General features: G+C 34.4%; 1 protein-coding gene across 6 annotated transcripts; it reads left to right on the forward strand.

The window, feature by feature from the left end:
* Positions 1–897: 897 nt before the first annotated feature.
* On the forward strand, positions 898–19,994 carry LOC140063243 (ras-related protein Rab-10-like). Of its 6 annotated transcripts, none has more exons than XM_072109755.1 (5): positions 898–1,082; positions 14,760–14,959; positions 15,430–15,519; positions 16,733–16,834; positions 18,632–19,994. In XM_072109755.1, exons 1-5 carry the CDS (start codon positions 956–958, stop codon positions 18,713–18,715), a joined length of 603 nt encoding a protein of 200 aa, XP_071965856.1. In that variant the 5' UTR covers positions 898–955; the 3' UTR covers positions 18,716–19,994. The 6 variants fall into 6 exon arrangements, with proteins under 6 accessions (XP_071965856.1, XP_071965855.1, XP_071965858.1 ...); XM_072109754.1 differs by lacking the exon at positions 898–1,082 and adding an exon at positions 5,387–5,713; XM_072109757.1 differs by lacking the exon at positions 898–1,082 and adding an exon at positions 7,121–7,281.
* The last annotated feature ends 431 nt before the right edge of the window (positions 19,995–20,425 follow it).

Consider the following 20,425-nt stretch of genomic DNA (forward strand, 5'->3'; position numbering starts at 1 on the left):
GAGAGGCAAGCTCTGTCGAGTGAGTGTTGTGCACGTCGATAACACGAATGTCATGAGTTCGGATCCGATGAAAAGCTAATGCATGTTAGTGGCCACAACTGTGCCATTGTGTCCATTGAACACATACAATTTTGTTTATGTCCACATTTACTTAATTCTTTTTCTTGTATGGATTGTCACTATGAGGAGGGCGACGGTGACGGACTTGTCTCAGTAGTCAGCTATGTCGTCCCTCGACCAAATTATATTCTTTGTTGGTTTTTTTGTTATTTGTTTTGTGTGTGTGTATTTCATAATTTTATTCTGTTGAAATACCGTGGTCGCATGAATTGCATGCATTCCATGCCTCGCTGGCTCGCACATTGCTCTTACTTGTTTTACTTGTAATCCCTCATAATTGGAGACATGTCATTTCAAATTACTGGGCTAGCGGAGCTATATTTTTTCAAAATAGTCTTAACTCATCCCCCAATCATGGTACGTTGGATTGAGGTATTGAAGACTCTTAATTAGGCTGCTATTCGTTTCATATTATCAAATTAAATTTGAACAAGAGTTGAGTTTTATGTCCAAAAAAGAACTTATACAGTAGTTAGATTGCATCACAAATTAGACTTTCGTACAGACGTCCTGTGGTTGAAACCTTGTCGACCATAATTTAATATGGTACCGATATGGTATTAAAGTTCTGACCGGCTATAATAAGTCTTTTAAAAAATACTTTAAAAATACCTCTTATTATTAAATTTAATTAATGTATAAACGCTTTACAGTAAAATAAATTATCGTGTTACAATTTTAATTTTTAACATAATTATAATTATTCTAAAAGATAATATTTGAATCTAAGCCTATATAGGCCTAGATGGTAATATTTTAATAGGTGTGTGTGTTCTGCCATTTTAGCAAAATAGGATCGTCGTCGTATCGAAAAAGTAATTATAAATTGTATGCAATGGCAAAGAAAACCTATGATTTGTTGTTTAAACTTCTACTTATTGGAGATTCTGGTGTAGGAAAAACGTGTATATTGTTCAGGTTTTCAGACGACACCTTTAACACGACGTTTATATCAACTATAGGTAAGGTTCCTATCTCTTTTTCTAGGCCCAGTTTTTAGTAAGAAGGCTAGCCTAGATAAGCGGAGAGGTAGGGTGGAAAAGACATAAAGTACGTCGTATAGCGAGGCGATCACGCCCTTACCTCAACGTTTTCCGACTGGCAATCAAGTACTGTATACGAACAAAATGAGAACTCTTTGCCACTACAAAATCATTTGAATTGGTAAAACAATCAACAATATAGCCTACAAATTGTTTTTAATTTTTAAAATAATTATTTTTTAGTTAGGCCGCTAGCCTATAAATAATACTAATAGTAGATAGGCTTAGTTAGGGCCTAGTAGAGGCCTAGCTATGGCCGACCTATCTAAGGAGGGTTCACCTAAGGCTAGGCTAGATTGTACTACTATCTAGACAGGCCATCACCACATTACATTGCTTTTAGATACAGTGTTTACGTCTTATGGTATCGTTAGGTATCCTTAACGTTTGTAAATAAAAAGGTTTGTGAAACAAGTATGAATCTATCTAGATTTTAAATAAGTACTTCAAATTAAACTATTACCAGATTATGGTAGCGTATTAACTCATCATACAGTATTAGCGGAGTACAGTGAAAAATGTAATTAAAATGTAAAGCAAGTAATTCTTATTCGTTTATTGCAAATGGAATCAAATCAGCATACAAAAACATGCAAAAATAAATACTGACAATGAGATGCTACTAGTTACTGTCAGTTTTCATCTGAAGACATATTGCTGTCATTGAATGGTATCAGTTGACTTCACTGCTGGTGTGTAACTGGAGATCTACGTTTATAACATGTTATAAAATTTTTGATTTATATAACATTGAGCTATGTTATTGATTAAACTAACTGTATATTGTACAACATGTAGTATTCTTTAGAGCAGCGTTCAGCAAAAAACTTTTGTTTTGCGGCCTAAAATCCGTTTCCTGGGACCAAAGTGACTGTACACTAGTAGAGGCCAACCACACTGTGGTCAATGCGAAATCTAAAATGGTAGATGGGACACATAAATGAACTGAATCTGATGAACAGTAGAGGCCAATCACAATGTGGTCGACGCCAAATCTAAAATGGTAGACGGGACACAATAAGTGAACTGAATCTGATGAACAGTAGAGGCCAATCACAATGTGGTCGACGGCAAATCTAAAATGATAGACAGGACACAGTGAACTGAATCTGATGAACAGTAGAGGCCAATCACAATTTGGTCGATGCCAAGTCTAAAATGATAGACAGGACACATAAGTGAACTGAATCTGATGAACAGTAGAGGCCAATCACAATTTGGTCGACGGCAAATCTAAAATGGTAGACGGGACACAATAAGTGAACTAAATCTGATGAACAGTAGAGGCCAATCACAATTTGGTCGATGCCAAGTCTAAAATGATAGACAGGACACATAAGTGAACTGAATCTGATGAACAGTAGAGGCCAATCACAATTTGGTCGACGGCAAATCTAAAATGATAGACAGGACACATAAGTGAACTGAATCTGATGAACAGTAGAGGCCAATCACAATTTGGTCGATGCCAAGTCTAAAGTCTAAATACACTGACCCCTTCTATAGTTTATAGCTATCCAGTACACTGACCCCTTCTATAGTTAGCTATCCTGTACACTGACCCATTCTATAGTTAGCTATCCTGTACACTGACCCATTCTATAGTTTATAGCTATCCTGTACACTGACCCCTTCTATAGTTAGCTATCCTGTACACTGACCCCTTCTATAGTTTATAGCTATCCTGTACACTGACCCCTTCTATAGTTTATAGCTATCCTGTACACTGACCCCTTCTATAGTTTATAGCTATCCTGTACACTGACCCCTTCTATAGTTAGCTATTTATCCTGTACACTTACCCCTTCTATAGTTTATAGCTATCCTGTACACTGACCCCTTCTATAGTTTATAGCTATCCTGTACACTGACCCCTTCTATAGTTAGCTATTTATCCTGTACACTGACCCCTTCTATAGTTTATAGCTATCCTGTACACTGACCCCTTCTATAGTTTATAGCTATCCTGTACACTGACCCCTTCTATAGTTTATAGCTATCCTGTACACTGACCCCTTCTATAGTTTATAGCTATCCTGTACACTGACCCCTTCTATAGTTTATAGCTATCCTGTACACTGACCCCTTCTATAGTTTATAGCTATCCTGTACACTGACCCCTTCTATAGTTTATAGCTATCCTGTACACTGACCCCTTCTATAGTTTATAGCTATCCTGTACACTGACCCCTTCTATAGTTTATAGCTATCCTGTACACTGACCCCTTCTATAGTTTATAGCTATCCTGTACACTGACCCCTTCTATAGTTTATAGCTATCCTGTACACTGACCCATTCTATAGTTTATAGCTATCTTGTACACTGACCCCTTCTATAGTTTATAGCTATCCTGTACACTGACCCCTTCTATAGTTTATAGCTATCCTGTACACTGACCCCTTCTATAGTTTATAGCTATCCTGTACACTGACCCATTCTATAGTTTATAGCTATCCTGTACACTGACCCATTCTATAGTTTATAGCTATCTTGTACACTGACCCCTTCTATAGTTTATAGCTATCCTGTACACTGACCCCTTCTATAGTTTATAGCTATCCTGTACACTGACCCCTTCTATAGTTTATAGCTATCCTGTACACTGACCCATTCTATAGTTTATAGCTATCCTGTACACTGACCCATTCTATAGTTTATAGCTATCCTGTACACTGACCCATTCTATAGTTTATAGCTATCTTGTACACTGACCCCTTCTATAGTTTATAGCTATCCTGTACACTGACCCCTTCTATAGTTAAAAGCTATCCTGTACACTGACCCCTTCTATAGTTAAAAGCTATCCAGTACACTGACCCCTTCTATAGTTTATAGCTATCCTGTACACTGACCCCTTCTATAGTTTATAGCTATCCTGTACACTGACCCCTTCTATAGTTTATAGCTATCCTGTACACTGACCCCTTCTATAGTTTATAGCTATCCTGTACACTGACCCATTCTATAGTTTATAGCTATCCTCTGTACACTGACCCCTTCTATAGTTTATAGCTATCCTGTACACTGACCCCTTCTATAGTTTATAGCTATCCTGTACACTGACCCCTTCTATAGTTAAAAGCTATCCAGTACACTGACCCCTTCTATAGTTAAAAGCTATCCTGTACACTGACCCCTTCTATAGTTAAAAGCTATCCAGTACACTGACCCCTTCTATAGTTTATAGCTATCTTGTACACTGACCCCTTCTATAGTTTATAGCTATCAATTTTTTATCATTATTTTGAATACAGTAAACACAATTTTATGATCCTTGATTAATGTTTCCCTTCAGTTTCACTTATCTTCTTTACTATCCAGTGTAAAAAAACATATTCCATAAGAAGTTTGATTGATAGGTCTGTAGTGTTACCAGACTGTATCTGGCAAAGTGAATAAAAAATAGGTTAGGGCATGGAGATTTCTCCATAGTTAGGGTAATTCCAGGTTCTCTGAATTTATATATGTTTATTGATATTTAGTGTTTGGCGCCCTCTAACTTATGTTCTTGATAACTCTTTGCTTTCAGACCAAAGTTCTAAAGTACTATAGCTCTTACTCAAGTTGTGCCTTTGTGTGTAATTATAAGTACCAATTGCTTTCAAAATTCTATTCAAAATCTAACTGTACAGGTAGTAGTTTCCAATTCCCAATGTTTATATTCCAATACATTATTATCAATCATCAATAATTCGGAATGTGTTTTATATTTCATTTAAATTTGTGTAAGATGGACTGCTATAGAAAAGCATTAAAGGATGATACGGTTTACAATACTTCATGTCACTGGTCATCAATTAAATGACACAAGTTGACCTACTCATTCAGCTTTTTTAATTTTAATAGAGATTTTCATAAGAAGTTTTTCCATTGAAATTATATTCCCCTTTTTTTGTACTCTTTTTTTGTAATTTGTATTTTACCTGAATAATGAAATGAAAGGAAATACAGTAATGCCCAATCACCACAGATGAATCCATGTTGACCTTACACTTGGAGAATTTCTGTTTGTGATTTTTAAAAATACTTGCTTATCATTTTGTTCATTTCCTGTTCATAAGTTTCAGTTTTGATAGATACTGTACACTATTGTCTGCTGTCATATCATTATTAATATAACTTCAGTCTCGGCATTTTTATTCTGGCAATTGGTACTTAATGTCATAGGTTAACAGGATGAGGTAAATAAGGTCAGGGTCTTATTCCCATGTTGAGTGCAGAACCTGATAGAATTTGTTGGTGCGGAAGAAACTTTAACAATCGGAAGTTTTAAAGTTATGATCATATTTTGTGGAGTTGCTTTGCAGAATGTTAAAACAACGACTTCCTTATGGGAAAGGATTTGACAACAGTTTAATAATACTATAGTACTGTAGCTTTATCATATTAACTTTTGATGCTTGTAAAATGGTGGAGAAAGACAAGAACCGTAAAGATTATGATCATTTATTTAGATTTTTAATGGTAGGAGATTCAACTATTGGGAAATCCAGCTTAGTACGTCGATTTACAGAAAATGAGTTTAGCTTTGATTTTGTGGCTACAATTGGTATGTATAGTATTACAAAATATTATATCAATTTTCAATACACTTTGTAAAAATATAAAACTATTAATTATTAAATAAACAACAAACTAATACTGAAGTCAGTAGACAACTGTGCATGGTCTCATCCATTAAGATGCTGTTGCCCTGGTAACAATCACATTAATGTTTCCATACTTGAACTTAAATCTTTTTTTTTTTTACATGAATACAATATCAAGAATTTGCTGTACAATTAACATTAGTTAACAACTCCCTGGTTGTAGAACAGAGCCATTTAGAAAAAGTTTACATATATACAGTACTGAAATGAATCAATGTCATTGTCATATGACTCAACCAGTCTCAATTGGGTGTTACTGAACAAGTTTTATACTGGAGTACTATTTAGAAAATTAACTTTCAGATTCTACAGTATTTATGTAATAAAACGTTGTACTCTATAGTTGAATTTTATGTATTCTTGGCCAGCTAGACCTTGGTCTAGTATTTGATGTACTGTATATGGCGCTCTGGTCGTTTTTGGAAGGGCACCTTATAAATAAATATAGCAAAACAAAATGTCATGGCATACTGTATGACATGTCCTACAGTAAATTATGTGCTTGACCAGAATATTAGGCCTAAACTGTGTTAGGCCAACTAGACCTGGTCATACTACTGTAATAGCCTAACAAAATACCTGGCCAACATGTCCTACATTAAAGTATGTGCTTGACCAGAATATTAGGCCTAAACTGTGTTAAGGCCAACTAGACCTGGTCATACTACTGTAATAGCCTAACAAAATACCTGGCCAACATGTCCTACATTAAAATATGTGCTTGACCAGAATATTAGGCCTAAACTGTGTTAGGCCAACTAGACCTGGTCATACTACTGTAATAGCCTAACAAAATACCTGGCCAACATGTCCTACATTAAAGTACTGTATGTGCTTGACCAGAATATTAGGCCTAAACTGTGTTAGGCCAACTAGACCTGGTCATACTACTGTAAGTAATAGCCTAACAAAATACCTGGCCAACCTGTCCTACATTAAATTATGTGCTTGACCAGAATATTATTCCTAAGCTGTGTTAAGGCCAACTAGACCTGGTCATACTACTGTAAAATAGCCTAACAAAATACCTGGCCAACATGTCCTTACATTAAATTATGTGCTTGACCAGAATATTAGGCCTAAACTATGTTAGGCCAACTAGACCTGGTCATACTACTGTAATAGCCTAACAAAATACCTGGCCAACATGTCCTACAGTAAATAATACATGTCAAAGGTCAATAATTACATTCTAAGTACTGGAGTAATGAAATTTTGTATAAAACATGATTTAGTTGCTTTATTGACTTTCATTGTTAGTTTTACTTTCAAAACCAAAACAGATTTGTTTATGCGGATTTTCAATTAGTCTACACTAGAATACTATACAGATGAGATACTATCAGTCAAAATGTTAAAATAAAAATGATTTTAAGTTTGCTTGTGATTGGAGACTCAATAGTTGGAAAATCTAGCTTAATAATGAGATTTGTTGATAGACACTGTATAAACCCATTTACTACAATCGGTAAGTACAGTAACACAATGTGTGCATTTATGTACCCACAGGTTTTTAAAAATAAATGGAGGATGATACACAAATCTAAATAAATAAGACTTTTTATTGTTCAATATTTGTCTCATGCGGCCCACTATTAAAGACTACTGTATTAAATGTGATTCAAACGTGAACATTTGAGATTTTAGAGTCTCTGCTTTACATTTTAATTTCAAATATTAAATGGTTGGCTTTATTTTATGACAACTTACTTCCTGCTTTGTGTTGTTCAACAAAAAATTATGATTATACAGAGAGTATTGCTGTGTGTCCCTAGTCTAAATTATGATGATTATACAGAGAGTATTGCTGTGTGTCCCTAGTCTAAATTATGATGATTATACAGAGAGTATTGCTGTGTGTCCCTAGTCTAAATTATGATGATTATACAGAGAGTATTGCTGTGTGTCCCTAGTCTAAATTATGATGATTATACAGAGAGTATTGCTGTGTGTCCCTAGTCTAAATTAGGATGATTATACAGAGAGTATTGCTGTGTGTCCCTAGTCTAAATTATGATGATTATACAGAGAGTATTGCTGTGTGTCCCTAGTCTAAATTATGATGATTATACAGAGAGTATTGCTGTGTGTCCCTAGTCTAAATTATGATGATTATACAGAGAGTCACTAGTCTAATTAATTGTTTTTAATTTATTATTTGGAAAAAATGAAGCAGCAAACTAACAAAATGTGTTTTCCTATTTCCATTGATTTAAGTTATTGACTACAGTAGTGACATTTATAAATTTGACACCGTGTGTCAACTTATGGTATCTGTGGTGTATAGTGTTCAGACACAACGTTTACCAACGACACTGTGTGTCAACTCATGGTATCTGTGGTGTATAGTGTTCAGACACAACGTTTACCAACGACACTGTGTGTCAACTCATGGTATCTGTGGTGTATAGTGTTCAGACACAACGTTTACCAACGACACTGTGTGTCAACTCATGGTATCTTTGGTGTCTAGTGTTCAGACACAACGTTTACCAACGACACTGTGTGTCAACTCATGGTATCTTTGGTGTCTAGTGTTCAGACACAACATTTACCAACGACACTGTGTGTCAACTCATGGTATCTTTGGTGTCTAGTGTTCAGACACAGCGATTACCAACGACACTGTGTGTCAACTCATGGTATCTGTGGTGTATAGTGTTCAGACACAACGTACCAACGACACTGTGTGTCAACTCATGGTATCTTTGGTGTCTAGTGTTCAGACACAGCGATTACCAACGACACTGTGTGTCAACTCATGGTATCTTTGGTGTCTAGTGTTCAGACACAGCGATTACCACAAAGAAAGTAAAGTACACAGCAGCTTCAGAGTGGATTGCAGAATTTAAATTACATAATTTATTACTCATAAACATCCAATGTCAACATAATGATTTGATTATTATTATCTGCATGTTATTTTTAAGCTATGTACTATGTATGACACATGTAGTTGTTTCCTTCTAGCAAAATATAATCAGGATCTTCAAAAGTACTTATTTCCTGTATATCATCAAGTTTATTGGTGTTCCTACTGATAACACAATCAGTTCACTTTAAGAAACAGTATCCTGCTGTGGAGCTTTGTCATTTGATACCAAAATGAATGTAGTGCCTTCTATTGGCAGCCATGATGGCTACAACAGGTCATGTTGTTTGAAGTAGTAGAAATCTTCAAGTTCATGTGATATTATTTTAGGAAGCATTGTGCCCTGTGTTGTGCTATATTATTTTAGGAAGCATTGTGCCCTGTCTTGTGGATTTGTTACAATTTGGAACTCTTTTTTTGTGTGCAATGAGTTTGGATTCCAGTTTGTTTACACTGATGGATGATACAATTCCAACAATGGAGACAAATATTGAAATACTGTAAACAAGTAAATTTCAGTATGTATGATAATAGACAGAAGGGAAGTTTGACTTTCCAACTTAGCCGTGAGTGGGGTCAAAATTGTAGACCTTACGACAAACTCTTAAAATTAATAATTATTGGCGATTCAAGTGTTGGTAAATCTTGTATTCTTGATCGATTTAGCCGGGATATTTTCCGACCTTCTGGTATTGAAATTCAGATAGGTAAGATAATTTATTGTGTAATGTAATTGATCATTTGGAAAATGTTAGTTGATTGACCGTCAGTATAGTACAGTAGTAGATTAAAATCTAGAGAGTTAGCCTATTTTAGTACATGGCTAACAGTAACACTAATGATATAATTCTCTTTCTAGGTAGGCTTTAAACTAGGCTTTATTACATGGATAATGTTACAGTAAGGAAATATCTATTAAACCTGAGAATCAAAATGTAGTTGGGTTGCCCTGATAATTTTACAGTTACAGTACATGAAATAATCTATTTATGAATCTGAGAATGACAATGGAGTTTTGGTTGCCCTAATCATTTTACAGTACATGAAATAATCTATTAACCCTGAGAATGACAATGTAGTTTTGGTTGCCCTAATCATTTTACAGTACATGAAATAATCTATTAACCCTGAGAATGACAATGTAGTTTTGGTTGCCCTAATCATTTTACAGTACAGTACATGAAATAATCTATTAACCCTAAGAATGACAATGTAGTTTTGGTTGCCCTAATCATTTTACAGTACAGTACATGAAATAATCTATTAACCCTGACAATCAAAATGTAGTGGTTTGATGTACAGTAGGCCTACAATATTACCCATGGATCATTGTACATAAAAATACTGTTCATTTGGTTGATTATTCTAATATGGGCTTTAACGTACAGTTGGAACATTATCTCATACTTAGTTTATTTCTTTATTTCAACAAGAAGATTGTCAATCCAGCAGAGCCCAAAGATGGTTATTGGGGACCCTCAGTTAACAATACAATTTGACATTACAATGATTGTAACAGACAAACAACAATTAAAATTAAATTAAAATAAATAATAATTATTGTCAGCCTATCTGAGAATTAAGCCTAATTTAAGTGAATAACAACTTGTTGTTGTGATACAGCATAGTATTGCAATATCCAAGTGATGTTTACACTACGAACAAGGTCATAATATTGTAATATAATAGCATGCAGGTCATGTATCATGTATTTAAAAGTAGCAATATTAGGATGTCAAGTAAAGTAATAAAGGAAATACATAATATACAAACAAAATCATTATTCTTGAAATAAAAAGAAATAAGCCTGTAGTCTGTTTCAGTATACTGTATTACTATACTAAACACTATCAAGAATTGTGTAGATTTTGAGATTTGGTATCGGCTGATTTTGATATGCGACTGTTTGCTTACCTCACACTTGTTGTATGGTATTATTGTGGAATGCTTCCTCTTCTCACATTCTATACTGTAGCTTGTAGTATATACCTAGTCATCAAACAATTGTACAACAAAAACCAGTGGTTGTCAAAAGAGTTATAGTTGAATGGTTTTTTATAATACACCATCCCAACATTGATTAGCTGGCTGGTGTTTGGTACAACAGTAAAACTGGAAGCAATGAAAACTGGTTTTAACAGAGTACTTATTGTAAAAGACATACATGACCATGGCATTATAGTTTGAGGTAAGCTGGCCAGAGGCTAAGCCTCTAACATGAGGGAATCTATCATTAAATTGATGTTACTTGGAGACTCAACTGTTGGCAAAACATCTATCATGTTTAAGTATATCTATGATGATTACGAGTTTACGAACTTAACAACTATAGGTAAGTACTCAGTTTCCTGGTACAGTAGTTATGTCATTGTTAGTCTTTGATTTATTATAACTTATTCTTAATATTATTGTTGTTTGTAAAAGTCACAGTAATACTGTATTATACACATTAGGCAAAGAACATTAATTCTAAACTGCCCGGTGATAATACTGTATATATAAATATCAATAGCTGGGCTGACAATTCAATCAAATTTTACTTTGGTTTATAGCTTTATTATAATACAAGTTTGTACTGTGTTGAAAGCAGACCATGATCACTCCATTTTGAAATGTTAAATAGATGATGTTCAATAAATGGTTTAAATGTAACTTGAAAGTCGGTTATTAGCTACCTGGATTTTCATTGTTTATACGCAAGACTTGACTTTGCAAATTAGTATTTAACTTGCCCGATACTAATACTAATAGGCATGTTCTGAAAAGAATTATTTCCTATTCTCAGTTCTACTAAAACACAAAATAATAACCATACATCTACTGTACACTGAATCATAAAAGTGGAATTTCAAAAATGATTGAGGTGTTTAAGGAAAGAACCATCCTAGAGCCCATCATTGTCTTCCCTGCCCACTTTAACAATGGTAGTGTCCACAATGGGTGGTTAATGACCTACACTTTGAAAGCAAGGCATGCTTGTTGCAGTGCTCAAAGTACATGCATTACCCCACTTTAACAATGGTAGTGTCCACTATGGGTGGTAATGTTTTGGTGGTTAATGTCCTACACTTTGAAAGCAAAGCATGATTATTGTGGCAGTGCTCAAAGTACATGCATTACCCCACTTTAACAATGGTAGTGTCCACAATGGGTTGTTAATGACCTACACTTTGAAAGCAAGGCATGCTTGTTGCTGTGCTCAAAGTACATGCATTACCCCAGTTTAACAATGGTAGTGTCCACTATGGGTGGTTAATGTTCTGGTGGTTAATGTCCTACACTTTGAAAGCAAGGCATGCTTGTTGCAGTGCTCAAAGTACATGCATTACCCCACTTTAATAATGGTAGTGTCCACTATGGGTGGTTAATGTTCTGGTGGTTTAATGTCCTACACTTTGAAAGCAAAGCATGATTATTGTTGCAGTGCTCAAAGTACATGCATTACCCCACTTTAATAATGGTAGTGTCCACTATGGGTGGTTAATGTCCTACACTTTGAAAGCAAAGCATGCTTGTGGCAGTGCTCAAAGTACATCCATTACCCCACTTTAACAATGGTAGTGTCCACTATGGGTGGTTAATGTTCTGGTGGTTAATGTCCTACACTTTGAAAGCAAAGCATGATTATTGTGGCAGTGCTCAAAGTACATGCATTACCCCACTTTAACAATGGTAGTGTCCACTATGGGTGATTAATGTTCTGGTGGTTATTGTCTTTGTCCGTCCAGTGGTTAATGTCCTACACTTTGAAAGCAAAGCATGATTATTGTTGCAGTGCTCAAAGTACATCCATTACCCCACTTTAACAATGGTAGTGTCCACTATGGATGGTTAATGTTCTGGTGGTTATTGTCTCTGTCCATCCAGTGGTTAATGTCCTACACTTTGAAAGCAAAGCATGATTATTGTTGCAGTGCTCAAAGTACATCCATTACCCCACTTTAACAATAGTAGTGTCCACTATGGGTGTTTAATTGTCGTATTCGATTGGGAACTTTCATTGTCAACGTAAAGATTCGTTAAGTACTTTTTGTATTCGAATTGTAAATTTGTGCTCAACAGAAAGTCATTTGAATAGAAAACGTTGACAACGAAAGCTTTTTCGTTAAGAACAATCTCAACGCTCAAAATACTCCATTAAAAAGTACTCAACGGAAAAACTACTCAGCGGGCCACTCGAATACGACAAATGTTCTGGTGGTTATTGTCTCTGTCCGTCCAGTGGTTAATGTCCTACACTTTGAAAGCAAAGCATGATTATTGTTGCAGAGCTCAAAGTATGCATTTTAACTACTTATCTTCTGTCTATATTTATCAAGATAAGATATTTGTTTTGGGTTGGGGTGTGACGAAATGGAAGCTTCCACTTTTAAAGAGGGAGCTGAGTAAATGAAGAAAATATAATTTGAATTTACAATATATTTATTTTTGTACTTAAATTGAACAAAACAAATTCTTCAGAGCACTTAATTGTTAATTCAATATGTTGCCACTGAGAGGCTACTTTGGTCTGGTATTGTGAAGGTTTCTATTGTCATCTATTGTTATCTATTATAATAGCTGTGTTTGGTTAACAAGGTCATAGAACACCTTTTCTTTTAGTCACAATGTACACTGTATTATGTCATCAATAGAACAAAAAGGCAGATACCACACATGTTTCAGCAGTTTGCACATTTGAACATCAGTACCCAGGTTTGATTCATCTTACAATACTAGTTCAAGGAATCAGGACATATTTAAATATTTAAAAATACATTCTGGAGCTGAAATAACCACAAGTGGAAGTACAGTATATTGTAGAAAGAAGATATACCAATAACAATTATAGAAGAGAATAATTTCAATAAGATCAAAGAGCAAACCAAAGAGGACCAACAACAACATTTTATTGGATTATATTAACAGGACCAAAGAACTTAATTATACAAACTGGATCTACAGACTTGAATTCTACTGACCAAAGGGCAACAGGGTCAAAGGGCTTGGATTATATCAAAGGACCAAATAACACCACCTTATCACCCGTGTTACAACTACATTTCAGTTGGAGTATTAGATCTAAAGGATTGATTGGAATTCAGTGCCAAAATAATTGTATTTAGTTCGTAGTAAATTCAAGTGTAATTGAAAACCTACTAAAACTGTAGACAACATGGATTTGAATGCAAAATGGAATGGCTTATCTAAACCATTTGATTATATGTTTAAAATAATCATTGTTGGGGACAGTTTTATTGGAAAATCTAGTTTGGTAGCTAAATTTTTGAATGGAGAGAATGATGTGTGTGAATCACGTGTACCTACTGTTGGTAAGAACTTCATTTCTAGATTCTACATAAACTCATACGTTCCGCAGCCTATGGGTTGCGAAATGCAATGGGGAACAAGCACATATTTTGCCTTCTGTGTTGGGTCCAATTGTCTTATTCATTGGACCCAATAGTCTTTGTATTTGTGGGAATGGCTAAACGTCTTTACTCACCATCTTTATTGAATACACGTTTAGAGGTTGTATATTTCTTGTTTATCTTGTAATTTTTATGAGCCAATTCTCAATATGGTATGCGCATAGTTTGATAACTGCAAGTGGAAAATCCACAAAATAGTTAGGCCTGATAATTTCCAACTTTAGACATGATCGTCTTTAACTGGTTCCATGGTTCCGATGTTTGACAACAAACACCAAATAAAAAAAAATAGAAAAGATCCTTATTTCTACCTCTCTAAAGTTTTGTAAAAAGTGCAGTGAGCTTTTAAATTATTTTTACATTGGTAGAATTATAAGAGTGCAATTTCTGACTTTTCAAACATTTTGAATATTGGATTAATATTAGGTATAATTTAGTGTAATTAAGATTTCTTTTTCCAGCCACATTTTTTCCTGATTCTAATAGTTTAGGGATTAGGTCTAAAACAAAATCAACCGTGTGTTTATACAGTATGCCCTTTCTGTCATTCTTGCGTATCCATTTTATGGTCGCAAGAAGAATCCATGATTTAGAATCGGGGTCGCTGTTCAAAAAGGTAGTAGAAAGAATGATAACAACTATTGTAAATTTTTATCTTAACAGGTATAGACTTTAAAATCAAGACAGTTGAGTTGAATGGGAAGAAGATTAAGCTACAAATATGGGACACAGCAGGCCAAGAGCGATTCCACACAATCACTACCTCCTATTACAGAGGTGCAATGGGAATTATGCTGGTTTATGATATTACACAAGAGAAAACATTTGATAACATTGCAAAATGGTTAAGGAACATCCAGGAAGTATGTCTCATCACTAGCTTCTCAAAAACAAATACATTTTTTCCCGTCCATCTAATATCACCCAATTTCCTCAATAACGTTCCATCCCAATGCCTTCGCTCCTCTGGCAAATCATTGTTATCAATATCTGTTCCCTGTTTCTGGACTAAGACTTACGGGGGTGGATGCTTTCTTTCTTTGGAATGAACTCCCTCATTTTGTAAAACTTTTAACCACTGTTGACTCATTTAAAATTGATTTAAAAACTCATTTATTTAGCAGATTTCAAGATACAATGCACATTTGATAAACCTTTTGGAATTGGCGCTATATAATGTTTGATTATTATTTATTGTTATTCTAAAAGCATTTGCTAATATTTATTTACTATCTTTTGAAGAACTTTACATTGTAAAAACTTTGTCAATTTTCTGTGTATTATATTTAACATTTTAGTGTTTAATTCAGATTTTGTTTTCAATTGTAAATAGCATGCAAACGAAGATGTGGAAAAGATGTTACTTGGTAATAAATGTGATATGAATGACAAACGAATGGTGAGCACTGAAAGAGGACAATCTGTAAGTAACATACTCTACTCTTATAATTGCTTCATTATCGATTTTTTTAGGCCAATCAAGTGTTTGTTGTTGTTGTGAGCCTTTGTTTATATATAACATCTTGTGTGATGTCGCCTGTACAGTACATGGGACAGCGATAAAAATTGCTATTGGCTTACTATGACAGTGCCAGTGCTGTACTCTCACTACAGTGTCAGTGCTGTACTCTCACTACAGTGTCAGTAGTGTAATGTTAACTACAGTGTCAGTGCTGTACTCTCGCTACAGTGTCAGTAGTGTACTGTGTTAACTACAGTGTCAGTGCTGTACTCTCGCTACAGTGTCAGTAGTGTACTGTGTTAACTACAGTGTCAGTGCTGTACTCTCACTACAGTGTCAGTAGTGTACTGTGTTAACTACAGTGTCAGTGCTGTACTCTCACTAGAGTGTCAGTAGTGTACTGTGTTAACTACAGTGTCAGTGCTGTACTCTCGCTACAGTGTCAGTAGTGTACTGTGTTAACTACAGTGTCAGTGCTGTACTCTCACTACAGTGTCAGTAGTGTACTGTGTTAACTACAGTGTCAGTGCTGTACTCTCACTACAGTGTCAGTGCTGTACTCTCACTACAGTGTCAGTGCTGTACTCTCACTACTGTGTCAGTGCTGTACTCTCACTACAGTGTCAGTAGTGTACTGTGTTAACTACAGTGTCAATGGAGTAAGAGCAGTTTTCTGTTTGGGCTCATGCCTATTACTTGCTCCTGGCAAGATGAATTGTAAAATGTACTTTATGAACTATTGCCGAATAAATATTATTATTATTATTAAATATTATTATTATTATTATAATGCTGTACTCTCACTACAGTGTCAGTAGTGTACTGTGTTAACTACAGTGTCAGTGCTGTACTCTCACTACAGTGTCAGTGCTGTACTCTCACTACAGTGTCAATGCTGTACTCTCACTACAGTGTCAGTAGTGTACTGTGTTAACTACAGTGTCAGTGCTGTACTCTCACTACAGTGTCAGTGCTGTACTCTCACTACAGTGTCAGTGCTGTACTCTCACTACAGTGTCAGTGCTGTACTCTCACTACAGTGTCAGTAGTGTACTGTGTTAACTACAGTGTCAGTGCTGTACTCTCACTACAGTGTCAGTAGTGTACTGTGTTAACTAGTGTCGACAGTAATGTACTATGTTAACTACAGTAATTATTGTTAATAATGTTGTAGATTGCACGAGAGAATGGTATCAAGTTTATGGAGACAAGTGCAAAGACGAATATTAATGTAGAACCAGCTTTTATGACACTGGCAGAAGATATTCTTAAAAAGGTCAGAATTTAGTATTTTAAGTCTCATCTTTCTACTGTTTTTCATTTCTAGTACTTTGAACCAGGAAATTTTACTGTACAATGTTGGTACCATACTAAAAAGACTATTTCAGTACTACTCTACAGTGTAGGTACCGTACTAAGATGACTATTTCAGTACTACTCTACAGTGTAGGTACCGTACTAAGATGACTATTTCAGTACTACTCTACAGTGTAGGTACCGTACTAAGATGACTATTTCAGTATTATAGTGTCTCTAGTATAGACATACGGTTATAACTACTCTACAGTGTAGGTACCGTACTAAGATGACTATTTCAGTATTACAGTGTCTCTAGTATAGACATACGGTTATAACTACTCTACAGTGTAGGTACCGTACTAAGATGACTATTTCAGTATTACAGTGTCTCTAGTATAGACATACGGTTATAACTACAGTGTAGGTACCATACTAAGATGACTATTTCAGTATTACAGTGTCTCTAGTATAGACATACGGTTATAACTACAGTGTAGATACCGTACTAAGATGACTATTTCAGTATTACAGTGTCTCTAGTATAGACATACGGTTATAACTACTCAACAGTGTAGGTACCATACTAAGATGACTATTTCAGTATTACAGTGTCTCTAGTATAGACATACGGTTATAACTACTCTACAGTGTAGGTACCATACTAAAATGACTATTTCAGTATTACAGTGTCTCTAGTATAGACATACGGTTATAACTACTCTACAGTGTAGGTACCGTACTAAGATGACTATTTCAGTATTACAGTGTCTCTAGTATAGAAATACGGTTATAACTATTCTACAGTGTAGGTACCATACTAAAATGACTATTTCAGTATTACAGTGTCTCTAGTATAGACATACGGTTATAACTACAGTGTAGGTACCATACTAAGATGACTATTTCAGTATTATAGTGTCTCTAGTATAGACATATACGGTTATAACTACTCTACAGTGTAGGTACCGTACTAAGATGACTATTTCAGTATTACAGTGTCTCTAGTATAGACATACGGTTATAACTACTCTACAGTGTAGGTACCGTACTAAGATGACTATTTCAGTATTACAGTGTCTCTAGTATAGACATACGGTTATAACTACTCTACAGTGTAGGTACCGTACTAAGATGACTATTTCAGTATTACAGTGTCTCTAGTATAGACATACGGTTATAACTACTCTACAGTGTAGGTACCGTACTAAGATGACTATTTCAGTATTACAGTGTCTCTAGTATAGACATACGGTTATAACTACAGTGTAGGTACCGTACTAAGATGACTATTTCAGTATTACAGTGTCTCTAGTATAGACATACGGTTATAACTACTCTACAGTGTAGGTACCATACTAAGATTACTATTTCAGTATTACAGTGTCTCTAGTATAGACATACAGTTATAACTACAGTGTAGGTACCGTACTAAGATGACTATTTCAGTATTACAGTGTCTCTAGTATAGACATACGGTTATAACTACTCTACAGTGTAGGTACCGTACTAAGATGACTATTTCAGTATTACAGTGTCTCTAGATACGGTTATAACTACAGTGTCAGTAGTGTACTACTATGGTAGTGTACTGTGATAAATTATTATTGGTTTTTATTCAAATTCAAACAATGTTAAAACAGCAGAAAAACTACTACATTGAGATCCGGTCACTGATACCCACAGTATTGTTGTTGTTCAGTAACTTTATGGTTACATACAGGTACTGAACTATTTTTATTAGACTTAACAGTGAGAAATGTTTTTATTTTTACAGTATCCTGTGTCTAATAACACGCAAGCAACAAACTATGTGGATCCTTCTCAAGACAGAAATAAAGAAAAGAGTAAATGCTGTTAACTGATTTATAAGATAATTTATTAGTCTATGTGACATTTATTTGATGACTGTAAAACATTAAGGCGTTACAATAGAGCAATGTCATTGAGAGATTATAGATATGAAGCAGACTCATCGCACTATTTAGCTGACCAGACCTGCGCAAGACACTTGCATGTACAGATCCATCAACAATTTGAAGACTTATTAATGATAAACCTGGTGGGATGGATATTATTGCCCAAATCATGTAAACAGAACGCAACAGACATGTACATATAAGTTTATATAGGGAGTAATAAGTAAAATCTAGTTATCGCTCGCATGGCTTAATGTTAAAATATTGCCACTGTTCAAACCAAAATTGTACTATTAGCCAACATTTATTATTATTATTATTTAAAAGACAATACTTGGTAAATTTGTTGGTTAATTTACAGAATAATGTATTTGAATTGATGGTATACTATTGGAATTGTTGGTATACTATTGTTATGTCAATCACATTGGGAATAGCAAGTTTATGTACAAACAGGTTTTTTACTATACTATTTGAAATATTAACATCATTAGTCCAACATTAGTTTCTTCATCCAGTTCAAATTAACAAATGATTATCAACAATTGTTCAAATTTGATTGATTTTGAGGCATTTTCTGATATTAAATGTTAACATACAATGTTTTGAAATTACTAAAATTGAGATGAACAAACTAGCATAGCATATCTGTACAGTTGCCTGTCGTTATATCTATGATGTGTTTCAATTACACAGAGATTTACAAGGAGTTGCAAGTGGTGATTTGTATATTTGCATTAATAGGTTTAGTAGAGCAAGTAACAATTATATTATTCAAATAATTCCCAAACATATTACTATTCACTTGTAAGCTATTTTTGATGTTTGCTATATTTTCACAAGTAGTTTTTTATATTTGTTTCTTTTTTATTGAATTGATAATACTTGATTATTGTGTTTGCTGTCATGTGACTCTCACATGAAAGTAAATCATTGTTTATGAAACTAATAGCTGGCAAGCTTATTTGTTACACAATTAATGACTATGATGACTTTTATTTTTAAACACAATCAAAATGTAACATGTATTACATACTGGTGATCCATGACTGCAAACCTACTGCTATGTGTATGAATATATAACATGTATTACACAGGTGATCCATGACAGCAAACATACTACTATGTATATGGATATATAACATGTATTACATACTGGTGATCCATGACAGCAAACCTACTGCTATGTATATGAATATATAACATGTATTACACAGGTGATCCATGACAGCAAACATACTGCTATGTACTGCTATGTATATGAATATATAACATGTATTACATACTGGTGATCCATGACAGCAAACATACTACTATGTATATGGATATATATTTACTTCACACACAAACAATACAGTAGTAGTAATATTTTAATATAATAATAATAATAATGTAGAATTGTATTAATAATAATAGAAGACATTTTCAGCTATTTTTAATTTAAATATGTTTTTGTAAAAAGACACTCAAATGAAGGCAGTTAGCTAAATTACTACTTTACTATACCGATAGCTTTGTCTAATGGCTTGTAATTTATACTAAAACGTATCATTAAATGTTTGATAATGTTCATACATTTCTACATATGTGTAAGTTTAACATAGTCCTAAACCTTCTTACTGGATTTTATAAGTAAGTAAAGTGAGTATTTT

Source organism: Antedon mediterranea, chromosome 11, assembly GCF_964355755.1.
Source record: "Antedon mediterranea chromosome 11, ecAntMedi1.1, whole genome shotgun sequence".
NCBI classification, from domain to species: Eukaryota; Metazoa; Echinodermata; class Crinoidea; order Comatulida; family Antedonidae; genus Antedon; species Antedon mediterranea.

Bases quoted from the DNA above. Each gene is read 5' to 3' on its own strand.
- LOC140063243 (XM_072109752.1), top strand. From the start codon at position 9,146: ATGATACAATTCCAACAATGGAGACAAATATTGAAATACTGTAAACAA. The intron at 14,960-15,429 runs GTATGTCTCATC...AATTGTAAATAG, and splicing joins GGTTAAGGAACATCCAGGAA to CATGCAAACGAAGATGTGGA. The intron at 16,835-18,631 runs GTCAGAATTTAG...TTATTTTTACAG, and splicing joins CAGAAGATATTCTTAAAAAG to TATCCTGTGTCTAATAACAC.